Here is a 20,187-nt window from a genome sequence, read left to right as displayed (position 1 = left end):
TCCCTGGGCAGCGCTAGACCTGGACAGGCCACTGGCCCCTGCATCAGAGTAGGAGAGGCCCTCAGTGGAGCCTCTTGTGAAGAGACGGAGGCTGGGACGCACGTGTCTCTGCATGATTAGTTCCATAGGAGTTGAGGAGAGATCAGCCTAGTTGTGCTGAAACAGGACACCAAGTAAGCAAAGCGGGCCTTCCTGTTTCCCTTGTAACAGTGCTTTTGCTTTATAGATTTATTTAAAAGAAATAAGTTCTGTCTTCCCCAGGTGGTTCTGGTGTTTTCCTGATGCACAGTTGTTGAGACAGCCTCTGTGCTCCTAAGGAAATGTGTCACGTGGCAGAGACTCTGCGTGAATATGGCCGGGGTCGGTCGGTGTTTGAGCCCGTCTCCCCTTTCCTGCTCCCTCTCACCCACTTCCTCTCTCTCTCCCTCTGTCCCTTATTTTCTTTTTTCATTTTATTTGTTTAGTTTGTAACTTATTTCACTTGTTAAAGGGAGTGGGCCTAAAAACAACTTCTGCTGACCACATACATATGTAGTGCTGAATTGCTGTGATGAATTTTTCCAAAGTGTATGTGTAGCAGCAGCTTTGAGCCTTATTTACTATTAGCTTGAAAAAAATATTAAATTGCTTTAGGTATTTTAGTCACTGTGTGCATTGAAGGGGAGACTTTGTTCAACTTCTAAATTTGTTTCTTACTGTTCTGGAGTAATACGAATTCCATGCGCTGTTTTCAGGTTGGTATATTAATTTATAATAATTATTCTTAAGTTTTCAAACTTGTTCAAGTTTCTGAGGTGGTTGTTTTAATGTTTTAACTAAAAATTATTTTTAATAAGAAGCTGGAGTTATTTCTATCTGAGGAGATAAAGCGTCAGTGAGTATCTCGCAGCTCATGCCCATCCCACGCTGCCTTCACAGCGGCCCAGCATTGGACGGTTTTGCTGCTTTCTTTAAAGTCTCGGTTTATGGCTATCTTATTGCCTCTTGAAAATATTCTGAAAGGCATAACATTTGCTCTCTACGATGGGCTTGTTTTAGTGTTCAGTGCCTACTCATGCCTAAGAATTAGAATTTGATTAAAAATCTCATACTTGGCTGGAGGTCCGAAAACAGTACGCGTGAAAGGTCCAGCATGCTGGTGTAACGCGCACTGGCGTCTAGAACAGCCCTCCCGGAAGGGCCCACGAGCGCTTTAAGTTCGTTTGGGACACCTTTGTAACACTCAAAAGTATTAACTATATAAAGTGTTGACATCACCAAACTCCTCCGCAGGTAGCTGCTGTATAAGTCTTCACACAGTAATCTTCTTGGGTTGAAATAGCTACGCAAACAGTACATTCTGGTGCGGTAGTTTATTTTAATGCAAAACTTTGGTGATGCCCACTCTTGCCTCACCGCACAGAGTCTCCCCTCACCTGGACAGCAGCATCACACCGCTTCTCATGACCCTGTCATCTCATGCTTCCAGCTGGCTTTGGTGTTGAGGACTCTCAGAGTGGTGAACCAGTGTGCTCTGAAGGGTCCCCCACGGCTTGTCCGAGGGAGTCATGGGGCATAGCTCTGTCGTCAGCCCGTGTCGCGCCCTAGATGTCAGCTGGGCACTCTGGCTGGCACTTGCCAGTCAGTCACAGCTCTGGCTTCCAGCATTACTGGTTTCCAGCCACTGCAGTGACCCAGGCGGTGTGGTCATTGGTTCACTCTCTGTGAAGTTCGGTGCATGACCAGATGTGAGAGGAGTTGGACAGACTGGATGCTGTGGTGTCACTTACTGTTGTCACGATTCTGACTTTTCAACTGTCCTTGCTATTACAGTGGACTAAAGAGGATGGACACAGGACTCCCGCCTCTGCCGTCCCCAACCTGTTCGTCCCACTGAACACCAACCCAAAAGAGGTCCAGGAGATGAGGAACAAGGTGTGCACTGACTGCCACCAGCAATCGGTGGAAGCTGACATGTGTGCGGGAGGAGGCAGCCCTGGGTGGGGCAGGAGGCCTGCGGCTGCAGGGGGAGAGGGTGTAGCTCCAGGAGGACCTCTGCTGCCACCACGTGACTGCCGAGGTCCTCCCTTCACACTGCTTTGCTGCCGTGCTGACGAAGTGCAGTGGCAGTGCGTGAGCAGCAGACGCTTTGGCCCTCGTTGTTGAACCAGCACCTGCTCACATAGCAGGGCAGAATTGAAGGTGCAGAGCCTGTTCCTGGCAAGAACAGCCTTTGCCCCCTGCCTTGCAGGGTTCATTTGAAGAGTTAGAACGTTTGGTATATTGGAACATGAGATCCACCAGTGTTCACAGTGTCACTAAAAGATGGGCACACAGGGGTGCCTCCCCTCAAGTTAGTGAGTTCAGTGAGGTCTGTGCCTGCCGAAGTCATCTGGAAGGGGCCCTCCATCTCCTCAGACCCATGAATTACTAATCGGGCTGGACCAGCACCGTTAAGCGGGCACGGTGGTCACGCAGGACCCACTGGGGTGCAGGGCAGAACAGAATAGCAGCTTGTGCTGGGGGCCCAAGAGCACAAACGGTGACTTTCAGCCACAGCGAGGTTTCTCTGTACTGTTGATGTGTGTTTCCCTTCTTGCCATCCTCAGATTCGAGAGCAGAACCTACAGGACATTAAGACCGCGGGCCCCCAGTCCCAGGTGTTGTGTGGTGTAGTGATGGACAGGAGCCTCGTCCAGGTGAGAGCTCAGAATGTCTCTGACGGTAGTGGGTGGTGGCTCTAATGACTGCCTGCTCCAAAATTATTCTTAAGTTGGGAGAGAATGACTATGAGGTAAGTGTCCTAGGCAACCAGTTTTCTTTGTTCAAAGTCTTCATGATAAGAAGTAACCCAGCCACTTTTCCTTGAGTGGTAGACCAAGCATAAGCATGCCCAGGGCCGTGTCCCCCTCCAGCCCAGCTCCACATCGTGCATGCCTGGCTCAGGGCCTGGGTTCGCCCGGTGTTAGCGGTGAACTGTGTACAACGCTGGAAGAGGGTGGGTGTCGTGGACTTTGGTTCTTGTATAGATTGCTGTCCACAACAAAGTGCTGCTTGGGGAAAAGTGCAGAGGGTTCCTGTAAATGTGGTCCACATTTACACGCATTTCTGTAAAAGGATTGTACCTCATGGCACATTGAAGATAATTGTGTAAGTAGTTATCTCTGAAAATGAAGTTGCCACCGAATGTTTTAAACATGACTCACCGGGGTTGGTGATTGTTGTTGCATTTTCTGACATTGGCCAGCTGTGGTCCTGGTTCTGTGGCCCGTGTTTGCACGTTGCACCGCCATCACCGCTGCATCGCTGTGGACGGCTGTCCCGCTGCATGCTCTCAGCTGGCTCCATCCTGTGCTCTCGTTGATGTTCCACAGCCGGGCCTGGTGGGCTCTGACGACTCAGTTTACTGTTGCAGGACGCGCCCCTCTCTGACTGTACGGAAACAATCGAAGGGCTCGAGCGTACAGAGCAGACCTTTAGTCCCGCTAAGTCTGTCTCTTTTAGAAAGGTACTCACCGCCCCGTCCTCAGCTACCTGTCGGCACACCCTGCTCTTTACCCCCCCCCGCCCCCACCCGTTGCTCTCGCTAGGTATTGTCTTAGATACCGCAGGAGCTTTAAACGGATCTCTCAGTTATTTGTGAGATCGTCCAAAAGGTTCTGTTCTGCTTCTTTAAATACAGCATTTTGTATGAGGTTATTTTTACAATTTTTAGCATTTTTATGTTGTGCTGAGAAATGGCTGACCTTAGGGATGTTTCTGAAGTTCTGCATGTGACTTTGGCTGGTGCATGCTTTGGGGATTGAGGAGCTTGCCTTTTCCAAGGTGCCAACTGCAGAAGGCTCACGGGTGGGCCACGAGCGTGTCAGCTCCCCTGCGAGACCTACCGCCTTCGCTTCTCAGCTGTGACCGCGGGTGAAATGAGCGTGGCAGTCAGAGGTTGTAGGATTGAAAGACGTCGTTTCAGAGGGATGGGAAATGAAACAGGACAGTCTTTGCCAGCCCTGGTTGAGGAAATGTATTTTTACCTTAAAAAAATAGAAAATAAAAAAAACCTAGATTGTTTTAAATGTTGCAAGGGGGAAGAAATACTTATGAAAATTTGAAACCCAGAATTGTAATTTCTCTGTGTACGTGGGTGCCTGACATGTACAGTAGGTGGAAAATGTATCTGGTGTAACTTGCCCAGGTGGAAGGAAACCCTCTACACACTCAGGCTGCTGATGTGCAGAGCCAGAGTGGCTGCCCACGTGGCTGAGTGTCTTAGTGGTGTGTACCCTGTGTTCAAAGGGAATTTTCAGGGTCTCTTTCGATTAATACACCCCCAGTGAGAGGCAAATATGATTTTATCAATGTTCCCATTGCCAGAGAAATCAGATTTGCACTAATGATCCTACATTCCTGTCTGGAAGCCCTGCTGATAAAATTTTCTTGCACATTTATATATTAATTCAGTGGGCCCCATTTTTCCTTGTCCTTAGAGAGTACTTCCAGCTGCCATTCTTAGAGGAACTGCTCAGAGCAGGGGAGAAAGATGGCTTCTTACCCCTTTCTCATGTTGCTCCTTTGGACCAGAAGCTGTTGTGATCTTGTGAGTTCATAATTCTTTCTCTCAGATGCGTCCAAGTGTGTTGAGTCCATGACCCCAGGGTGCTTACTGTGAAAGCCCCAAACCACCTCCAGCTTTGTGGGCTCGAGCCAAATTCCTAGCCATTGCTGTGCAGTCTCTCCGGCATTACACTGCACTTGGTGGTTTCTGCGTGCTGCTGTGAGGGCTGTATGCAGGGTGGGCCGGGGAGCTGCACTGGAGGGAGCTCTCGTGGCTCCAGTTACAGTCTGGCTCTCGCTCTGCCGAGTGGTGTTCGGATTTGGGGGCGCGTCACAGTCACCTGCGACCGCTTCCCGAAGAGGTGTACGTAGGGCCCCCCTCACGCCTGGCTGGGAAGTTGAGAGTCTGTGGGAGTGAGACTCGTGGAGATTGCGGCGTCCTCCCCGCAGCAGATCTGAGCGGCGTGCCGCTGTGAGTGCCGTGTCCGGTGAGGTTAGCCGAGGAGACTGCTCCCAGCTGGGGGGATGTCGACATCCCCAGACACAGGCTTCTGTCCCTGGTTTTCCTCCCCCATCCTCCTGGTGCTCGCGTTCGCAGCCTTGGTCTTCTTCCCGCGGCGGGTGTCTCCCTCCAGCGGTGAGAGTGTGCTTTGACTCCACCAGCGTCCTGGGCTGGGTCTGTGTCCACGTCCTTTCGTGTGGACCTCAAGTGCAGATGGCGTTACTCCTGGAAGATGGCACTGCTTGCTGGCGAGTTGAGTTCTAACTCGACCAGGGAAGGACTGGGCTTGTTAATGTCCTAAACGCGTCCTCTTCCCGGTAAGGCAAGTGTATGGATACTTGCTGCCCGTTGGAGAACTTGAGGAACAGGTGTTTGGGACTCGGGAAGTTGGGGCTTTTCTGGAAGGACTTTGCTTTGCCTCCATCTCTCCCTCATGGTGATAGCTGTTCACACAGGGCAGGGGGTGTCTTCTGACGGAGGAGGGGCAGTGCGTCGCCAGCCACACCCCGACACTCCGGTTCTGAAAGGAACGCTGAGCCCTGCTGCAGGCGCGCTTGGCTCCAGTGCCGCACAAGCCAGCATGCAGCCCTCTGGACCTCATCACGACTGAATCGAGTCGTTAGAGACCAGGGTGGGAAAGTCTACGCCGAAAGTTGTCCAGCGCGGGGGAGAACTCTTGTGCGATTTGTGTAGCGTAAGCGTCCCTGTTGGTGCGTGTGCCTGCAGCCGCCTGCCGCATGGTAGAAATGCAAGGAGGCCTGCGGCCCAGCTTGTGGACTCGCCCGGTGCACTTGGTGTTGAGCATCTAGTGTGTGTGTGGCCCGGCACCTGGAGTGTAAATTCAAACCTGAGTAGGTTTCACAGGTGAAAACCTGATGCTCAGAGAGGTCAGGGCACTAGACCAGGTTTGCACAGCTTCGGAGCTGGAGCTGTTATCCCACACAGGTGGTGTCAGTCGGGGCAGACGTAGTTGCTGGGCGTCTGTCCTGCTTAGAGCCCGTGGTGGTGGCTCCAAGTGACGGCAGCAGCGAGAGTCTCCGCGGGGCCTGCTGGCGGGAGCAGCCGCTGCGCGTCCTGGTTTCTCGGCCTCGATTGCTCCACAGCGGGCCTGCGTCCCTCTGCATCTCAAGCGTATCTGTGTCTCCTTCCCTCCAAATAGCAGGGTCCCTGTGTCCCTGTATCTGTTAAGAGCTGGTCTGGAAGGCAGCTCGGCCCTCGGCTGAGGAATCTGGAGGAGGGAGCTCCCTGCTGGTGGGGGCAGGAGCCGGCCATGCTGCACCTCGAGGGCCAGGTGTTCCAGACAGAAAGGACCTTGCTTGACCACAGGGCATCTCCGTGGCAGTTGACTGAACATTTGATTTAAGTGATGTAAACATTTCTCTGAAAGCTCGAATCTCCATCTCATTTTACTGGCGGTGATACCAGGATGCAAACGCAGTTCCCTAGTTGCCGTAGATCCTAGAATGTTAGTGCTCAGCACGTCTTAGCTGTGGTCAGCCCGGCAGGCCCCTCTTGAGGCCTGTAAAACAGGCCCATGGACAGGAAGGCGCTTGTCTTAGGCCACAGAGCTAACTCGTGGCAGACGAGGATCCGATGCCTGTCCGGGGAGGCTGGGCTACTTCTGAAGGAAAAGCCGGTCGACCTGGGGTCGGGCCCGCTCAGAAGGAGCCCCCTCCCCATCTAGGCAGCTGACTTCCGATCTCGAGGCTCCTCTGAGCACAGGCTGCGGACTTCAGCCTTTTCCTTCTCTCCCCGGGGGTCCGTGTCGCTGGACAGTGACTGCTCAGCCCAGGTTCCCAGGGGAGCAGTTGGCCGGTGGGCTGAATTTCCTGGGACTCGGCCTGGCCCTGTCTCTCGTGCACGTCGCTGGCACGCCCTCTCCCTCTGGGGTTCGCCCTCCGAGGAGAGCGCTGCCGGGCCAGGCCCGGCATCGAAATGATTGTGGGTTCTCCCGTTTTCACTGGCTTTCAGGAGTTCTCATTAAGTAACGGGCACGTGCTTGGGTTCTGGTTAACTTTCTCAAAACTGAGCCCCAGAGGGTGTGGGGGCCAAGCTGGCGGGCTGCGGGGCACCGAGCTGTGCTGGGCAGGCGAGGGTGGGCGGGCGTAGGCCCGAGGGCTGCCCGCTGCTCCCTGCCTGTGCGGCCTGGCTGCGGTGGCCGCCTCCTCGAGGGCCGGCCCACCTGTGTGCTTCGCCTTGCTTAAGCTTTCTTTTTTCTTTTGTATAAATTCTTACACTTTTCCAAATTCCTCAGACAAGTGCTGGCGTTTTGTGACGTTCTGTTACCTCTTACTGTTTTGCGGTAAGTTGCCGGGATCTAGCTGCAGATCAAAGGCACAGTCAGAAGGACAGGACGTGTCTGCGCTCTTGGGGCATGAGCACGTTCCCGAGCACACCCACCTGAGCGTTGTGGTCATGCCGTGTTCTCATTTGGGAGGAGGGCAGTCGACTTCAGAAGTCCCCTTTTCCATCCATCCCTGTCTGTCTGTGAGGGGCTGGGCCTCTCCCTGGGGTGCCCTGCACACTAGATCTGCACGCTGGTGCCTTTGCTTCTGAAATCTGAAGGACTTTCCTCGCAGTCTCTCCCCAGCTGCATGTGTTGCTCGGTCTTCTACTGCTGAAGGCTGCCGCCCAGCCTGAGCCTCAGGGCCTCTCAGGGATGTGTGTGCGCCCTGCCCCACCCTTGCCCGGGAGGAGGGACAGTCCTGCAGCGGCAGGGCTCTTGTAGACCAGCCGTCCCTTTCTGTCCGCAGGGCGAGCTGGTGACAGCCTCCAAGGCCATCATTGAGAAGGAGTACCAGCCCCACGTCATCGTGAGCACCACGGGCCCCAACCCCTTCAGCACGCTCACCGACCGCGAGCTGGACGACTACCGCAGAGCGGTGGAGCGCAAGCACAGGGGCCCCGAAGGTGAGCAGCCCCGTGGGTCCTGGGTGCAGGAGGAGGCAGGAGGACGTGCTCCGCGGGCTCCTCTGTCCTGGGCCGACTGTAGGTGGCCATGGAAGATAAGCGCAGCACGCCATTCCGTGCGCATTCTGCTCTGCTCCCGGAGAGAGCGGAATAGAGCAGTCTGTTCCCAAGAACAAGGCCGCGTGTGGCGGAGGCCGGCCCGGGTCAGTGACCTGCGCCCCTGCACGCAGTCTCCTCCCACCTTCATCTCAGCTGAAGTCACGGCTTGGAGTTTTCTGACGGACTCCTTTCCTCCATAAGCCCGAGAGCTCCCTGGCTGGGCCTGGTCACAGGCCCAGGGACGAGCGAAACCCTGTGAAGGGTGTGGCCAATGCTGGTGCAGCCTTTGTTTCTCTCGGTAGCTCACTGACATAGGAGGTCATATTTTTGCAAAACATGTTGGGACTATTTTACAACAAAGGAAAGTAAACGGCTCTGAGAGCCAGAACCTCTGGGAGCAGCTTGTTTCAAACTTCAGGGGTTTTTTTTAACATCTTTATTGGGGTATAATTGCTTTACAGTGGTGTATACTTCAGGTTTTTAAAAGCACATCCAGACATTTTGAGAACTAAGAGAGAAGCCAGCCTCCCACTGCCTCTGACACAAAGGCTCATGGGTCTGAATCACTGTCCCTGAGTGCCCTGGGTTGGTTACCACGAAGACCCTGGGGCATGACGTCCCCTCCAGGAAGTTCATGCTGCTGTCCCCGAGACCTTAGTATGGACCACGCTTCTTCCTCTTGGGAGCAGCCCTCCTGGAATGGAAATCGCACAGTTACCCTCCAGGTCGATGGGGGACCATCCTGGGAACTATTCCTGCTTCAAACGCAACCTCTGATTTGCCCCAATTTAACTTTTTTTTTAGTCTTGTTTTAGACCGATTACATAATGCATCACATAGCTGCTATTGGAATTTGAATTGTGCAAAAAAACTGCTGCTGAATTGTTTTTCAGTGTGTTACACCATCACTGCCTGTCGCTTGGTTATATATACATTAAAATTAAGGCTTGCTGCACATAGATTCAGAGTGAGCCTGATCTTCTGGTCACAGCACTGATTCTGATCATCTCCTGAGCGGTGCATGCAGCCCTGCAGAAAGCTCTGTCTGAGCTGTGGCCATAATTACTTGCCTTAGAGTAAGAACTGGTGTGTGGGCCTGAGCTATTGGTCCTGTAGCCTAATCCCAGTTCCTGGGCACATATATGTGTGTCTTCCCTTTGGACTCAGACCCTTCCAGTGTCTGGGAAACCTGGATTTTTTTTTTTGTTTGTTTGAGTTAAACCACAAGATACAAATATTTCCTCTATATGTGAGGCTCCATGAGGAGTGATGTCACAGCAAGTGAGTGGATGTGCATGGGGACAGCTGTGATCATGCTGTGCGATCACAGAGCTGTCAGCAGTGGGAGTGGCAGCCAGGGGCCACTGCCAGGAAAGCCCTGCCCAGCACTGGTGCTGGCTCTGGGCACGGCGTGGGGGGGCGGGCAGTGTGTGCCGCAGTGATCGCAGGCTGTCTGCGAGGCAGCACCTCAGGTGCGAGGAAGAAAGCCCCTGGCCTTTGGCTGCTTTTCCGGCTGAAGGAATTTGTTCCCTCAGGCAGGAGGTGTGAATGCCTCTGTTTAGAGACACCTGGCTTCAGGAAGGGAGCTGCAGGCTTGGGGGACTTGGGAAGGCAAGTTGGTCCGAAGCTATTAACATGAAAAGTTTCAATGAGAGAAGGAGATTTAAGGCATTAAGATAATACTGGTATATATTTTTCCCTAAATGAGAGGTGGACTTGGAATCTTCTGGGTCCTGAGTCCTACCTAGTTCTTGTAATTTTTCCTCTGGTCCTTAGCATACTTCACTATAGAAAATAGAAATACGTGTTACAACTGCCAAGTTTAAGTTATTGGTAGAAAATGCTCTAAATAACAAATTAAAACCAAGGTCACACTCCTGTAATGTTGCCTGAGGTGGCAAGTAGGGCGAGGGTGCTTGGGACCCTGGGCTCTTGCCCAGCAGTGGGAGAGGCAGGATGGTGAGGACATGGGGAGGGGCCCCTCACTAGAGGACAGGAGAGGACAGGCGGGGGGTCACGGGTCACAGCCCGTCACAGAGGCAGCTCTGGCAGATTCTCAAACCGAGATCCACAGCCCAGTCAGGAGTGGCTTCCTTTGTCCTCTTGGGTAGGGATGGGGAAAAGGTTGAGGCCAGCGGCTGCGAGCCCTTCCCTTCTTGGGCTCTTGCTTGCGGCCTGAGCAGCGCCCCCGCCCCCCCCCCCGCCCTCCCCGAGGCAGCCCGATGGGCAGGGCGGGAGGGCCCGTCCGCCCAGGAGGGGGCGAGGGGAGGCCCGCCGAGTCCAAAGGCCTTCACCGTGCTCTTTCCGCCCTCTGTGCACCTGCAGAGAATCTGGACGAGACTAGAGAAGACAAAGAAGAGAGCCCTCCAGAGCCCCCTGCTGCCTCCCACGCTCCCCCGAGCGCCCCCATCAAGCTGGAGGAAGGTGAGCCCTGGGGTGGAGGTGGGTGTGCGGCTGCCCCGTGTGGGAGGGTGGTGCACGGCCGCCTGGGGCGGCATCGCCAGGAGGGGCCGAACTTCGTGGCTTTGTGTAAGAAAAGCAGCTGAGTGTGGCAGTAGTTGAACTGACACGTAACAGCCGAGTGCGTTTGCATGGAAACCAGTACATCATCCGCTCTGAGTTTGCCCAGCCTCCTCCGCTCCCGTGTTGGTTCTGTCCGGGGTAACTTGAGGCCACACAGATTCGTTAGCGTGACGTCACAGGTGGGAGGACAGTCGTTGGGGATCGGAACCTGCCTTCATTCTCGATGTCAGTTTTGCCCACTGCTTGCACGTTTCCTAAACCTTCCTGTGCTCGGATCAGCCCCGGAAACGTCCTCTGTTGTGTCTGGGCCACAGGGCTGCATTCTTTGGCCATATTTCCCAGTCCGTGGAGAGTGCCCGCCTCCCCTGGCCTCCCAGACCACCCACCGTGTTTCTGTGACGTGTGGCCTGCGTGTCTGTCCCTCGGTCTTGTACGTTGTGCTTCCCGTGCCTGTCGGGAGCCTGTGGCCCACCTCCTGCCCTTTTCTGTGTCCACAAGAATGGCCTGGCCATTCTCCTTCTGTAACCCGATGGCTGTGACTGAATGCATAGATTCTCTACCTGTGCTTTTCTCTTCCTGTGGCTGCGTTACAAACAGGAGGTGGATGTGCTAAAGAGTACCTGTTACCATAGTAAGTACCGCCTGCTGCCTGGCCCTCTGCTGTTTAATTGGAATTTCCCTGTGCTTTGCCTCATTCCTCTGCTTCTTTGTTGCTTATTAATTTTTGTTTTTTGTTTATTCAAAATAGAAACAAAGGCCCTTCTTCTACCCAGTTCCTCCATTCTGGGCAGTGGCCTTCCTGGAAGGGGCTGGGTCCCCCTGAGCTGTGCGGTGGGCAGCCTGTCCTCGAGTCCCCCCAGGGCCGAGGTGGCACTGCTCCAAGCACTCTGGGTCTCAGAAGTTTCAGAAGGACCACGTGGTCCTGCTGAGCCTTCGAGACAAGTCTAAACTAGACTCAGGCTGGGATTTTGCCACCTGCTGCACGGGGGTCGCATGTGTTTGGATCTCTGCTTAAACTGGGTGCTTAAGCTTAATTTGAGGGGGTGGAAGAGTGACATTTAGTGCTGTTTTCCCAATGTGACATTTGTCAGATGGTCAGAGTTCCCCTGAGCACCCACAGGCCACCTCTGCATGCTTCGCGGAGTGAGTCCTAACTGCTCCCGCCCAGTCCCGTGCAGCCGCGCCTCCGCAGCTCAGCTCAGCCCAGCCTCTGGTCACCTCCGGGCGTTTGGCTAGATTTCCAGGCACTGAAGGTTTGCTGTTGCCTAACCTGCCAGTGGCTGGTACCTTGGTGGACTATTTTAAAAAATCTACAAAACTGGTTTCCCCCAGGGTCAGTTAGAAACCAGTCCTCAGGCTGTTTCTTTAAAGTAAGTTCCATTTGGTTCTTTTATGTTTCCATGTTCAAATTGTTAAGGGGGCTTGAATTTTTTGTCCCTTCCCTTAGCGTTCATCTCTTTTTTAACTCTCCAGCCTAAAATGGCCTTTGTTTGGTGTTGATGTTGGTCTGGGAATCAGCTCGTAGTTTTCTACCAGCTGCCGCAGCTTTACATAGTTGTCTCCTTGGGGGAGACCAGGTGTGGATACAAATTTAGGCTTGATTTCAGGATTACTAACACATGTCCTTTAAAAGCGTTCAGGTGTTTAGCGCAGACGTTGCAATACTGAAAATGTTTCCACTTGCCTTCATCACCGTCTCTGTGACCGGGGACCGAAGCCCTGGGACGGTGTCTGGCTTTGTCAGCACGTTGTCCATGAGAAGGAGCTAAAAACCACCCTGAGGTTGAGCCCCCGTTTTGCACTGTAAGCTGCAGCCAGCCTGAAGCAGAGTAGATCCTGCTGACAGCTTCTCACTCTTGTTTGGTGCAGGGCGCTGGCCATCCCCCTGGGAGGTCCAGGCAGTCGCCCTCTAACCCCGCCTCTCCCACCCCTCCCCCAGACCTGCCGCAGGAGCCGGCTTCGGGAGACAACAGCGATGCCGCCACCTTCACGCAGACTCTCCCTGACCTGTCCCCTGAGGAGCCTTCAGAAGCGCTCTGCTTCCCGACACTGGAGGAGGAGGAGGAGGAAGAGGGGCTTTGTGAAGCCGGGGGCCCTGCAGGCCCCACCAGGTCCCCTTCAGCGGCCATCCCTGAGCCAGTCACAGCCCAGGCGGCTGACGAGGCCGCCGCCCCGGCTGCCGAGGAGGGGGCTGCTGTGGACCCTGGCAGTGATGGGTCTCCGGGCAAGTCCCCCTCCAAAAAGAAGAAGAAATTCCGCACTCCCTCCTTCCTGAAGAAGAGCAAGAAAAGGAGTGACTCCTGAAGGCCCTTCCTGCACAAACCGATGCCACCAGGCTGTCCCCGATTGTGTCTTGTGCCCTGTCTTCTTGTGTAATGGAATGCAAAAGGCCCACCCCTGCATAGCTAGCGCTCCCCTCGCGGCGTGACCGAATCCCCACGGAGACCGGTGCTAACCTTGTGCGCGCGCAGCGGCCCAGCCGGCAGCCTCAGGTGCTGGGGGAGACTTGGTCTCTGCGTCCACCTCCGAGCCCTGCCCTGCAGGGACCAGCATCTCGGCCCATCTCATGAGCCCTTCGGGGACACGCTGTCCCCAGGGGCTTAGCTAAGTCCGGGTTCTGGCTGGGTCGGGGGTGGCCCTGCCAGCTCTGGCCTCCACCGCTCTTGCTGTCCTTCTCTTGTGAAGTAATCCGCGGCCCACCTCTGCTAGGCTCCCTTCAGCCCGAGGTCTCGGGTGACTGCATCACACCTGTAGCTTCTTGCTGGCATTATCTGCGCAGTGATCTCATTTGTTCGGATACACAAAGCCTTGGTCCTGTGAGAACACTCGTGTCCCCGCCAATGGCCCAGGCCACCGTGGCGGACTTTTTGAGAGGTGGGTTTGGGCTGAGCCGGCAGTCCCAGCAGCGGACAGGCCTGTGTACACCCAGGTAACCTATGCATGGTCTCACCGGCCCCCCGCGGCCAAAGCCAGACTTGGGGCTCCGTTCCTTACTCACTGGGGGCTCTCGATTCCCTGTCATAGGGAAGGTGCATCAGGAGGGGAAGAGAGCTTTCTAGATGTTCTTTCAGAAAGTCTGCGGTTCACCCTACACGCTGTGAGCGAGCGGTCTGCGTTGTGCTTCGTTTTCTCCCCAGGGCCTGTGGCAGAGCGCAGCAGGGCTCCACGCGCTGTCCTGGGGGGTCTGCTCTTAACCGCGGCTCGGCTCGGCCTGGAGGGTACCCTCACTTTGACAGAAGGCAGTTCGGGGTAGGAGTGGGCCCCAGGGGTCCCACCTGACGCCCTGTGCAGTCACTAGTGGAGCCCACCTCCTGCCCTCCAGCGCCACGGTGAATTTCACTGCACTCACATCCCTGGAAGATAGCGGCTAGCTGCTTAGTGGGAACTAGTGGGTGGCCAGGTGTCTCTTCGACAGTGACCTGTCCCAGGAGCTCCAGTGCCAGCCTGTCTCCCAGACAGGTCCCCAGGAGGGGGGAGGGGCCCTCGGGGGACCCAGTGCCCGACGTGGGCTCAGGTCCCACACACTCGACACCCAGGCAGGACCTGAAGCGGCTGCATGGCGCTGACCTCTGCTTTGAGCTTACTGGCAGGCAAGCCACTTCTCTCCTGTGTATCGTTCCATTGCCAAGATGGTGGTAGAGCTCTCCACCCTCACCCTGCACCTCAGTTAACCATGGGCTCTTCCTTTCATCCCTTCTTCTGACCGACCCCAGGTATGCAATGACTTTAATTTCATTTTTGTAGTTTAACTCTTTGTATTACAACATGAAGTTTAGTTGCATATACAGACACAGGCTCGGGAGGACAACTTCTACAGCCTTTCTTCACTGTAACATGTTTTACTCACAAATAAAATTCTTTAAGCAGTTTCCTTGTCTAAACTTGGGAAGCAGTCTTGCATCTTAATTCCTTTTCTTTGTTCCTTTAAAATAGGACTTCAGAAGTTTATCTTATGTTCTAAAAAAAGATCCCACGCAGTTTGTCACTTTGGACCACGGAGGACTCTCTACCTGGAAGTGCCCTGCCCCAGCGCCCGCTTGTTCTTCCACAGGGCGCGGAGGGCAGGGTCCAGGCGAGGTGGGGGCGGGGGGGGACAAGCGGAAGGGTCGCTCCTCCCCAGTCTGCCAGGGTGCAGGACACCCCCCATGTACCACCTGGTAAGCGCTGACCCCGGGGCGGGGGCAGGGGCAGCCCTTCATCTGCCTGTCCACCCCTCCCTACAGTGCAGAAGGGAGGGAAACGGGCCTGGGCAAAGCCTCGTGCTCTTCCAGACCGTGGAGCTGTAATGTGTGTTCAGCTCAAGCTGCTTCTCCTGGTGCCTGGGGGGTCTCCCTGGGCAGTGGGTGTGTCGAGGCAGAGCTGTGCACTGGAGGAAGGCACTGGGTATAAAACAGCTGCTTTATTTGGTCATTCAGAGGCCTGGCTGAACACTGTGTGTCACTAAGTATAAAAGACAAGTGAACAGAAAGCCTGGAAGGTTTCGGAGTCTGATCCCAGCAGGCAGGTCCACACAGGAGTGTCACAGGCACAAGTGCGAGTCCTGGGCCGCCCCAGGCTGGGGGGCGGGGAGGGAGGGGTCAGGCGGGCAGTGGGGAGCCGTCCTGGCCCAGGCCTCCCACTCCCTGCGTTGGGTGCCCCGCTCTGGGGTAGGCGTGGCTCAGCTACTCGGCCTTGAGCGTTGCTGCCGGTCTCAGCTTCCGCAGGAGGGAGAAGGGGAGCAGGAAGAGCCCCGCGCACACGGTGTAGCAGCCCTGCGCCCCGGCCAGCCAGTACGCTGTGGAGACAGCAGGGGGTGATGGCGACGGTCCCCGCCCAGGTCCCTGCCCACAGGACAGTGGGGCTGAGCCAGGGGTTCAGTAGCTGGGACCAAGGCCGCCAGCAGGGGCTGTGTGGCCTCCAGCTCGGGCCAGCAGCCCCCTGGCCTGGCGGGGCCTCTCCAAGCGCCTAGCACGCCCCGAGTGCTGTCGCGCGGCCCTCACCTGAGGCGGCCACCATGGGCCCCAGAGCCCTGGCCAGGGCGCCCAAGCTTCGCAGCGTGCCCATGACCACACCCTTCTGCCCGGGAGAGCCTGTGGGCGAAAGGGGAGAGGCCGTCAGGCGCTTGTGGGCCACCCAGGGTGACCTCAGGCAAGGGAAGGGCCTCTCACCATAGCTGGCGACCACAGAGGACAGGCAGGGCACCACGATGGCAGCGGCTGGTAGGGGACATCAGGGAGGCGCCCGTCAGCCTGGAGGAGGGGCCGACAGGGGTGCGACCCTCCAGGATTCCCGGCCGCCGGCCCCTGACCGCACCCCCGCCAGCCTGGGCAGGGCCACTCACCGAAGGAGTAGAGCAGCAGCCCCAGGCCCAGCACGGGCAGCGTGTGCCCCCAACCGATGAGAAGGAAGGCGGGGACGAGCAGCAGGATGGCCTGCGGGCGGCACAGCTGGTCTCAGGACCACCCCGCTGCCTCTGCAGAGCTCGGGGCGCCGCCTGCCCCCACGCCCAGGGGAGCCCCCGTACCCGCTTCACAGCTGCGATCTCCCCGCCAGGGCTGATCCGCCGGGCGTAGGCGCCCTGGATGGTGGCCATCGTGAGGCCGATGAAGAAAAACATCTTTCCCTGCTCTAGGCTGGGAGGGGCGAGCTGTCAGCACCCCTTCCCTGCTGCGCCCGTGCTGCTCACACGGAGAGCCAGGCAGCCTGGGTGACGGCCCGTGCGTCACCCGTCCTCGGCGCGAGGCACCGCCCGCCCCGGGATCCCGGGCTGGGCCCCGGGGGACAGGCCAAGGTGGGAGTCAGCCCTGAAGCAGCGGGGCTGCGGGGCCTCGGGATGGGGAGAGGGCAGGGCGTGCCCAGGCAGGGTCCTGGCAGGGGCCCCACACTCCCACCTGCTGAACTGGAAGCGCTGGTGCACGAGGAAGCTCAGCGTGAACTCCAGGCCCGAGAACAGGAAAAGATAGAGGAAGTAGACCAGGCCCAGCAGGCGCAGGCTGCCCAGCCCTGCGGAGCAGCGGAAAGGCACGTCAGCGGAAAGGGGGCCCCGAGCAGCTGGCGGGGGGACGCTGGGCAGCCCGAGGGAGCCACAGCCCCACCCTCACGAGGGGGGCCTGCTCCTTACTGACTCCGGTGGGCGGGTCCGGGCCACGTGCCACGGCTGAGAAGCAGAGCAGGGCCAGAGGGCTGAGCAGGTCAACAGCAGCTCGGAAGCCCAGCGTGATGGACGGTGCCTGGAGGGGACAGGATTGAGGAGCCTGTGACGAGGCTGGTGGCGTCCCCAGGCCTCGCAGCCTGGGGGGAGGGGGCTTGACCCGAACCTGCTTGGCCCCTGCCCCCTGCAAGGCCCTGGCAGGCCCGGCCCCCAGTCTACCTGCCAGGCTTTGGAGGTGTAGGGGGTCTGGGGAACGCAGGGGCCCCAGGAGGCACTGTGGTCCCAAGAGCGTCTGGACACCAGAAGCGGGCAGCTCGGCCTCCCCAGCACCTGGGCCCGCGACGGGCCTCCCCGCAGGCCCCGGAAGCGAGCCCCTGTGCCTGTCTGGCTCCCACCTTACCCGCTTCTCCGGGGGCAGCGTCTCTGGCAAGAAGCAGCAGATGAACAGCAGATCGGAGACCGCGAAGAGCAGGGCCAACCAGGGCGCCGTCTCCACGGGCAGGGAGGCGCCGAGCATGGGGCCCAGCGTGAAGGCCAAAGAGAAGGCCACCCCGATGACTGCCTGGGGAGAAGACTGCCTGAGCCAAGCAGGGAGACCCAGGCCCCGGAGCCCCTCCACCCGCTAAGCCCCCCAGAGTGCACTCACCATGCCCCTGCTGCGGGCAGGAGACGAGCCCAGGTCGGCGACAATGGCGGTGGAGAGGCTGACGTTCCCCTTGCTGATGCCCCCAATCATCCTGGAGGCCAGGAAGGCCGCAAAGCTCTTCGAAGTGGCCCACACGGCATACGAGGTGGCCAGGCCTGCCTGCCTCAGGGCGGGGACCAAGGGCAGGCATGGTCACTGGAGGCCAGGAGGAGCCCACAGCGGGGCCAGCGAGCCCAAGCAGTGCCCTGGGACCCTGCCCTGTTCTGCAGCATCCAAGGGCCACTTGTGTTCCCAACGTCCCCGTGGCAGGAGCAGCTCTGGCACAGCCTCGCTTAGCCACAGAAGCCACTGCCCCCCCAAACACCACCCCCAGGGGGCAACGAGGGCCAACGAGGGGCCCTGCTGGTGGGCGGGAAGAAGCTCCCGTCTGTGGGCACCCGTACCAGGGACAGCAGCATCACCGGGCGCCTCCCGAGGCAGTCAGAGATGGCCCCCGTGAGGGGCGCTGACAGGAACTGCAGGAAGCAGAAGATGGAGCCAATCAGACCTGGAAGACACAGAGATCACAGTCACCACACTGCCCAGTCCCCAAGAGTCGGACCATGCTGGGCCCTGCACCCCCAGGCCGTGGACCTTGAGCTGAGACGGCCCCAAAACCGCCCACCTGGAGAACGAACAGACAGTACCCAGGAACGAGAATATGAGAACCAAGACCTGGGACTGAGAAAGGAGGGACCAGGAAGGCAGGACCCGAATGGGCCCCCAGCCCCGGCTCAAGAACCATACCTCCGAACAGGACGCTGTTGTACCTCTTCTCGGCTGGCATCCCAATGGCTGAAGCAAACCAGTCCACCCCGCGCTGCCACGAGCCATAAAGAGGATCCTAGGGCACAAGGAAGTGTGACGGGCTGGGGAGTCCCTGAGGGGCTTGGAGCAATGGACAGCCATCGGGGGTGAAGCGGCATCGGGACCGGGGGTGCTCACCTGCGCACGGCCGTGGCTCTCCAGCAGCGCAGGCAGCAGGGGCAGCAGCAAGGTGAAGGCCAGGAGGTCCAGCAGGAGGCCGAGGAACACCACAGCGACCACCCGGGTTTCGGGTGCCGGCTGCTGGTGGATGGGCGGGCGCGGGGTGCAACTCCCGCCGGCTCCCCAGCCCATGATGGGGGCCGCTCCGATCCGGCCTGGCTGAGCGTGTGGCGGCTCTGCAAGACGGCACGTCGCACAAGGGCACGTTTGGGTACCCCAGCCCCACACCCACCTACCTGGGGGGGAAACAGACCCCAGCTCCCGCCGTGCCCCAAACCCGCGAAGAGCTAGCGAGCGCCTAAAGGGTCTGCCTGCCCCGTGACCCAACACAGGAGTCCCTCTGTGCACCCTTCCCCCGACCCTGGGCAGCAAGAAACGCAGGCTGCGGGCGTTACGCAAAGAAGCCGCAGCCCCGGAGGCCAACCGTCCCAGGGGCCGGGGTGGGGCATCGCGGCTCCGGTACCTCCCCGCCGCCGCCGCCGCCACCCCACGGTCCCGGGCGGAGCGGCTGGGGAAACTGAGGCCCGGGCGGGCGGCGGGGGCGGCCCCGCGAGCCGGAGAACAAGACACCCGCCCATCCCTGGTCGCGCGCCCCGTCCCGTCCTGCACCTGCGGGTTCCGCGCTCCGCACAAACGGACGGACGGAAGGAAGCGGAATGGACCGGCGGGCTGACAGCGCACGCCGACCACGCCACGCCCGCCCGGAAGTGGGCGTGTCTCCCAGTCGGAAGCGGGCGGCCCTGCGCGCCCTCTTCCGGCCGCTGGGCGGGGCCTCGGCCGGTCCTCCAAGGCCGCGCGACTTGGCCCTATAACGGGTCCGGCAGCGGCTTACCGGTGGGAAGGGATCCAACCGGAGGCGCCTGACAGGCCACAGTTCCATTTGCCCCCGGACACTGCGCCCGAGTGACGACCCGCCCGCTGAGGACCTCGGGGTTTTGGGCGCTCCGTCTGGAGGGCCGTTGGGCGGGGTCCACCCTGACCGGACCCTCCTCACATCGTCCACTCCGTCCAAAATACGCCCGCAGATGCGCGGGGGCGCGGGTTCGCCCACCCTGGGGCCTCGGCCGGGCCGGCGAGGAGGAGGGGGCGTAAGGTCAGGACTTTCCGGTGCCCCGCCTGCCCCGGGGTCAGCGGGGAGGAGCAGGTGCCCCCAGGGCGCGCTCGGTCCTGGGGCCGCGCCGGGGGAGACCCCACGGCAGCTGGAGGTTCTGGACTTCTGGACCTGCCAGCACCTCCTGCTTCCCTTCCGTCCCTTGAAATTCAGGCGTCTGTGGCCGAACTATCCGGAAGGACAGTCCACCCCGTCAGCTCAGCACTCATGCACCTCTCCGAAAACGACACTAAATTTCAAACATCCAAGCAGTCACACTTTGCCTAACATATAATTGTTCCACCTACGACCAAAGAGAACACGTGTTAGCTCTCCCTGAGGACACGCGTTCCTTTATGGAGGCTCAGGGGATGCTCGCCTCTTCCACCTGAGCCGTGCTACCCCCCCTTAGAAGCCTGCACGTGACACAGCGGAGGTAAGAGCTGGTGGGCGCGCGGCAGAGGGGAGGAAGAGCTGGGCAATATGTCCACAGATGTACTCACATGGAAACACTCTGGCTTCATAACCACCTTCTTCCACGACCCCTTCTACACACGCCCCTTGGCAAGGAGTAGGAGGCAGGGTTGGGACGGGCCATCCACATGGATACTGACATTTCCAAGGACTGTCCCTGCAGTGGAGTGGAGAGGCCAGGGTGGGCAGAGGTGGGTGTGCTCGGGCGACCCAGGACCCAAAGCTGGGGCTTTATCAGCTTGTTGCTGGCACGTTCCACC

The 20,187-nt window shown here is 58.2% G+C and overlaps 2 protein-coding genes across 5 annotated transcripts in view; one reads left to right on the top strand and one right to left on the bottom strand.

Annotated features, from left to right (window-relative positions):
• Window positions 1-14,446, top strand: part of ADD1 (adducin 1) — a 76,524-nt gene extending 62,078 nt beyond the window's left edge. Inside the window, exons 11-16 of one of the 2 annotated variants that reach the window (XM_082653160.1) lie at window positions 1,813-1,914; window positions 2,589-2,678; window positions 3,395-3,487; window positions 7,783-7,939; window positions 10,364-10,462; window positions 12,501-14,446. In XM_082653160.1, coding sequence (XP_082509286.1) covers window positions 1,813-1,914; window positions 2,589-2,678; window positions 3,395-3,487; window positions 7,783-7,939; window positions 10,364-10,462; window positions 12,501-12,865 — 906 coding nt within the window. In that variant the 3' untranslated portion in view covers window positions 12,866-14,446. The remainder of the gene's footprint in view (window positions 1-1,812; window positions 1,915-2,588; window positions 2,679-3,394; window positions 3,488-7,782; window positions 7,940-10,363; window positions 10,463-12,500) is intronic. The other variant, XM_082653161.1, reaches the window with a different exon arrangement.
• On the bottom strand, window positions 13,689-19,055 carry MFSD10 (major facilitator superfamily domain containing 10). 3 transcript variants are annotated; one of them, XM_082653162.1, is made up of 13 exons: window positions 18,973-19,055; window positions 18,322-18,539; window positions 18,124-18,220; window positions 17,781-17,884; window positions 17,338-17,496; window positions 17,092-17,253; window positions 16,662-16,770; window positions 16,432-16,543; window positions 16,065-16,173; window positions 15,882-15,972; window positions 15,709-15,756; window positions 15,541-15,630; window positions 15,088-15,335 (listed from the first exon to the last, which is right to left on the bottom strand). In XM_082653162.1, exons 2-13 carry the CDS (start codon window positions 18,493-18,495, stop codon window positions 15,223-15,225), a joined length of 1,368 nt encoding a protein of 455 aa, XP_082509288.1. In that variant the 5' UTR covers window positions 18,496-18,539; window positions 18,973-19,055; the 3' UTR covers window positions 15,088-15,222. The 3 variants fall into 3 exon arrangements, with proteins under 3 accessions (XP_082509289.1, XP_082509288.1, XP_082509290.1); XM_082653164.1 differs by lacking the exon at window positions 15,709-15,756; XM_082653163.1 differs by lacking the exons at window positions 15,709-15,756; window positions 15,882-15,972; window positions 16,065-16,173 and having other exon boundaries at window positions 13,689-15,335.
• Between the last annotated feature and the right edge of the window lie 1,132 nt (window positions 19,056-20,187).

The sequence above is a fragment of the Grampus griseus genome (assembly GCF_964374135.1).
Source record: "Grampus griseus genome assembly, chromosome: 4".
In the NCBI taxonomy this organism is placed as follows: domain Eukaryota; kingdom Metazoa; phylum Chordata; class Mammalia; order Artiodactyla; family Delphinidae; genus Grampus; species Grampus griseus.
This window is presented reverse-complemented; position numbering and strand designations above follow the sequence as displayed.

Coding starts and splice junctions, on each gene's coding strand:
- MFSD10 (XM_082653162.1), bottom strand. CDS start 18,495: ATGGGCTGGGGAGCCGGCGGGAGTTGCACCCCGCGCCCGCCCATCCAC. Junction 17,497..17,780: donor CGGTGATGCTGCTGTCCCTG/GTACGGGTGCCC, acceptor GCCCTGAGGCAG/GCAGGCCTGGCCACCTCGTA. Junction 15,757..15,881: donor GCTGCTGCTCTACTCCTTCG/GTGAGTGGCCCT, acceptor GTCCCCTACCAG/CCGCTGCCATCGTGGTGCCC.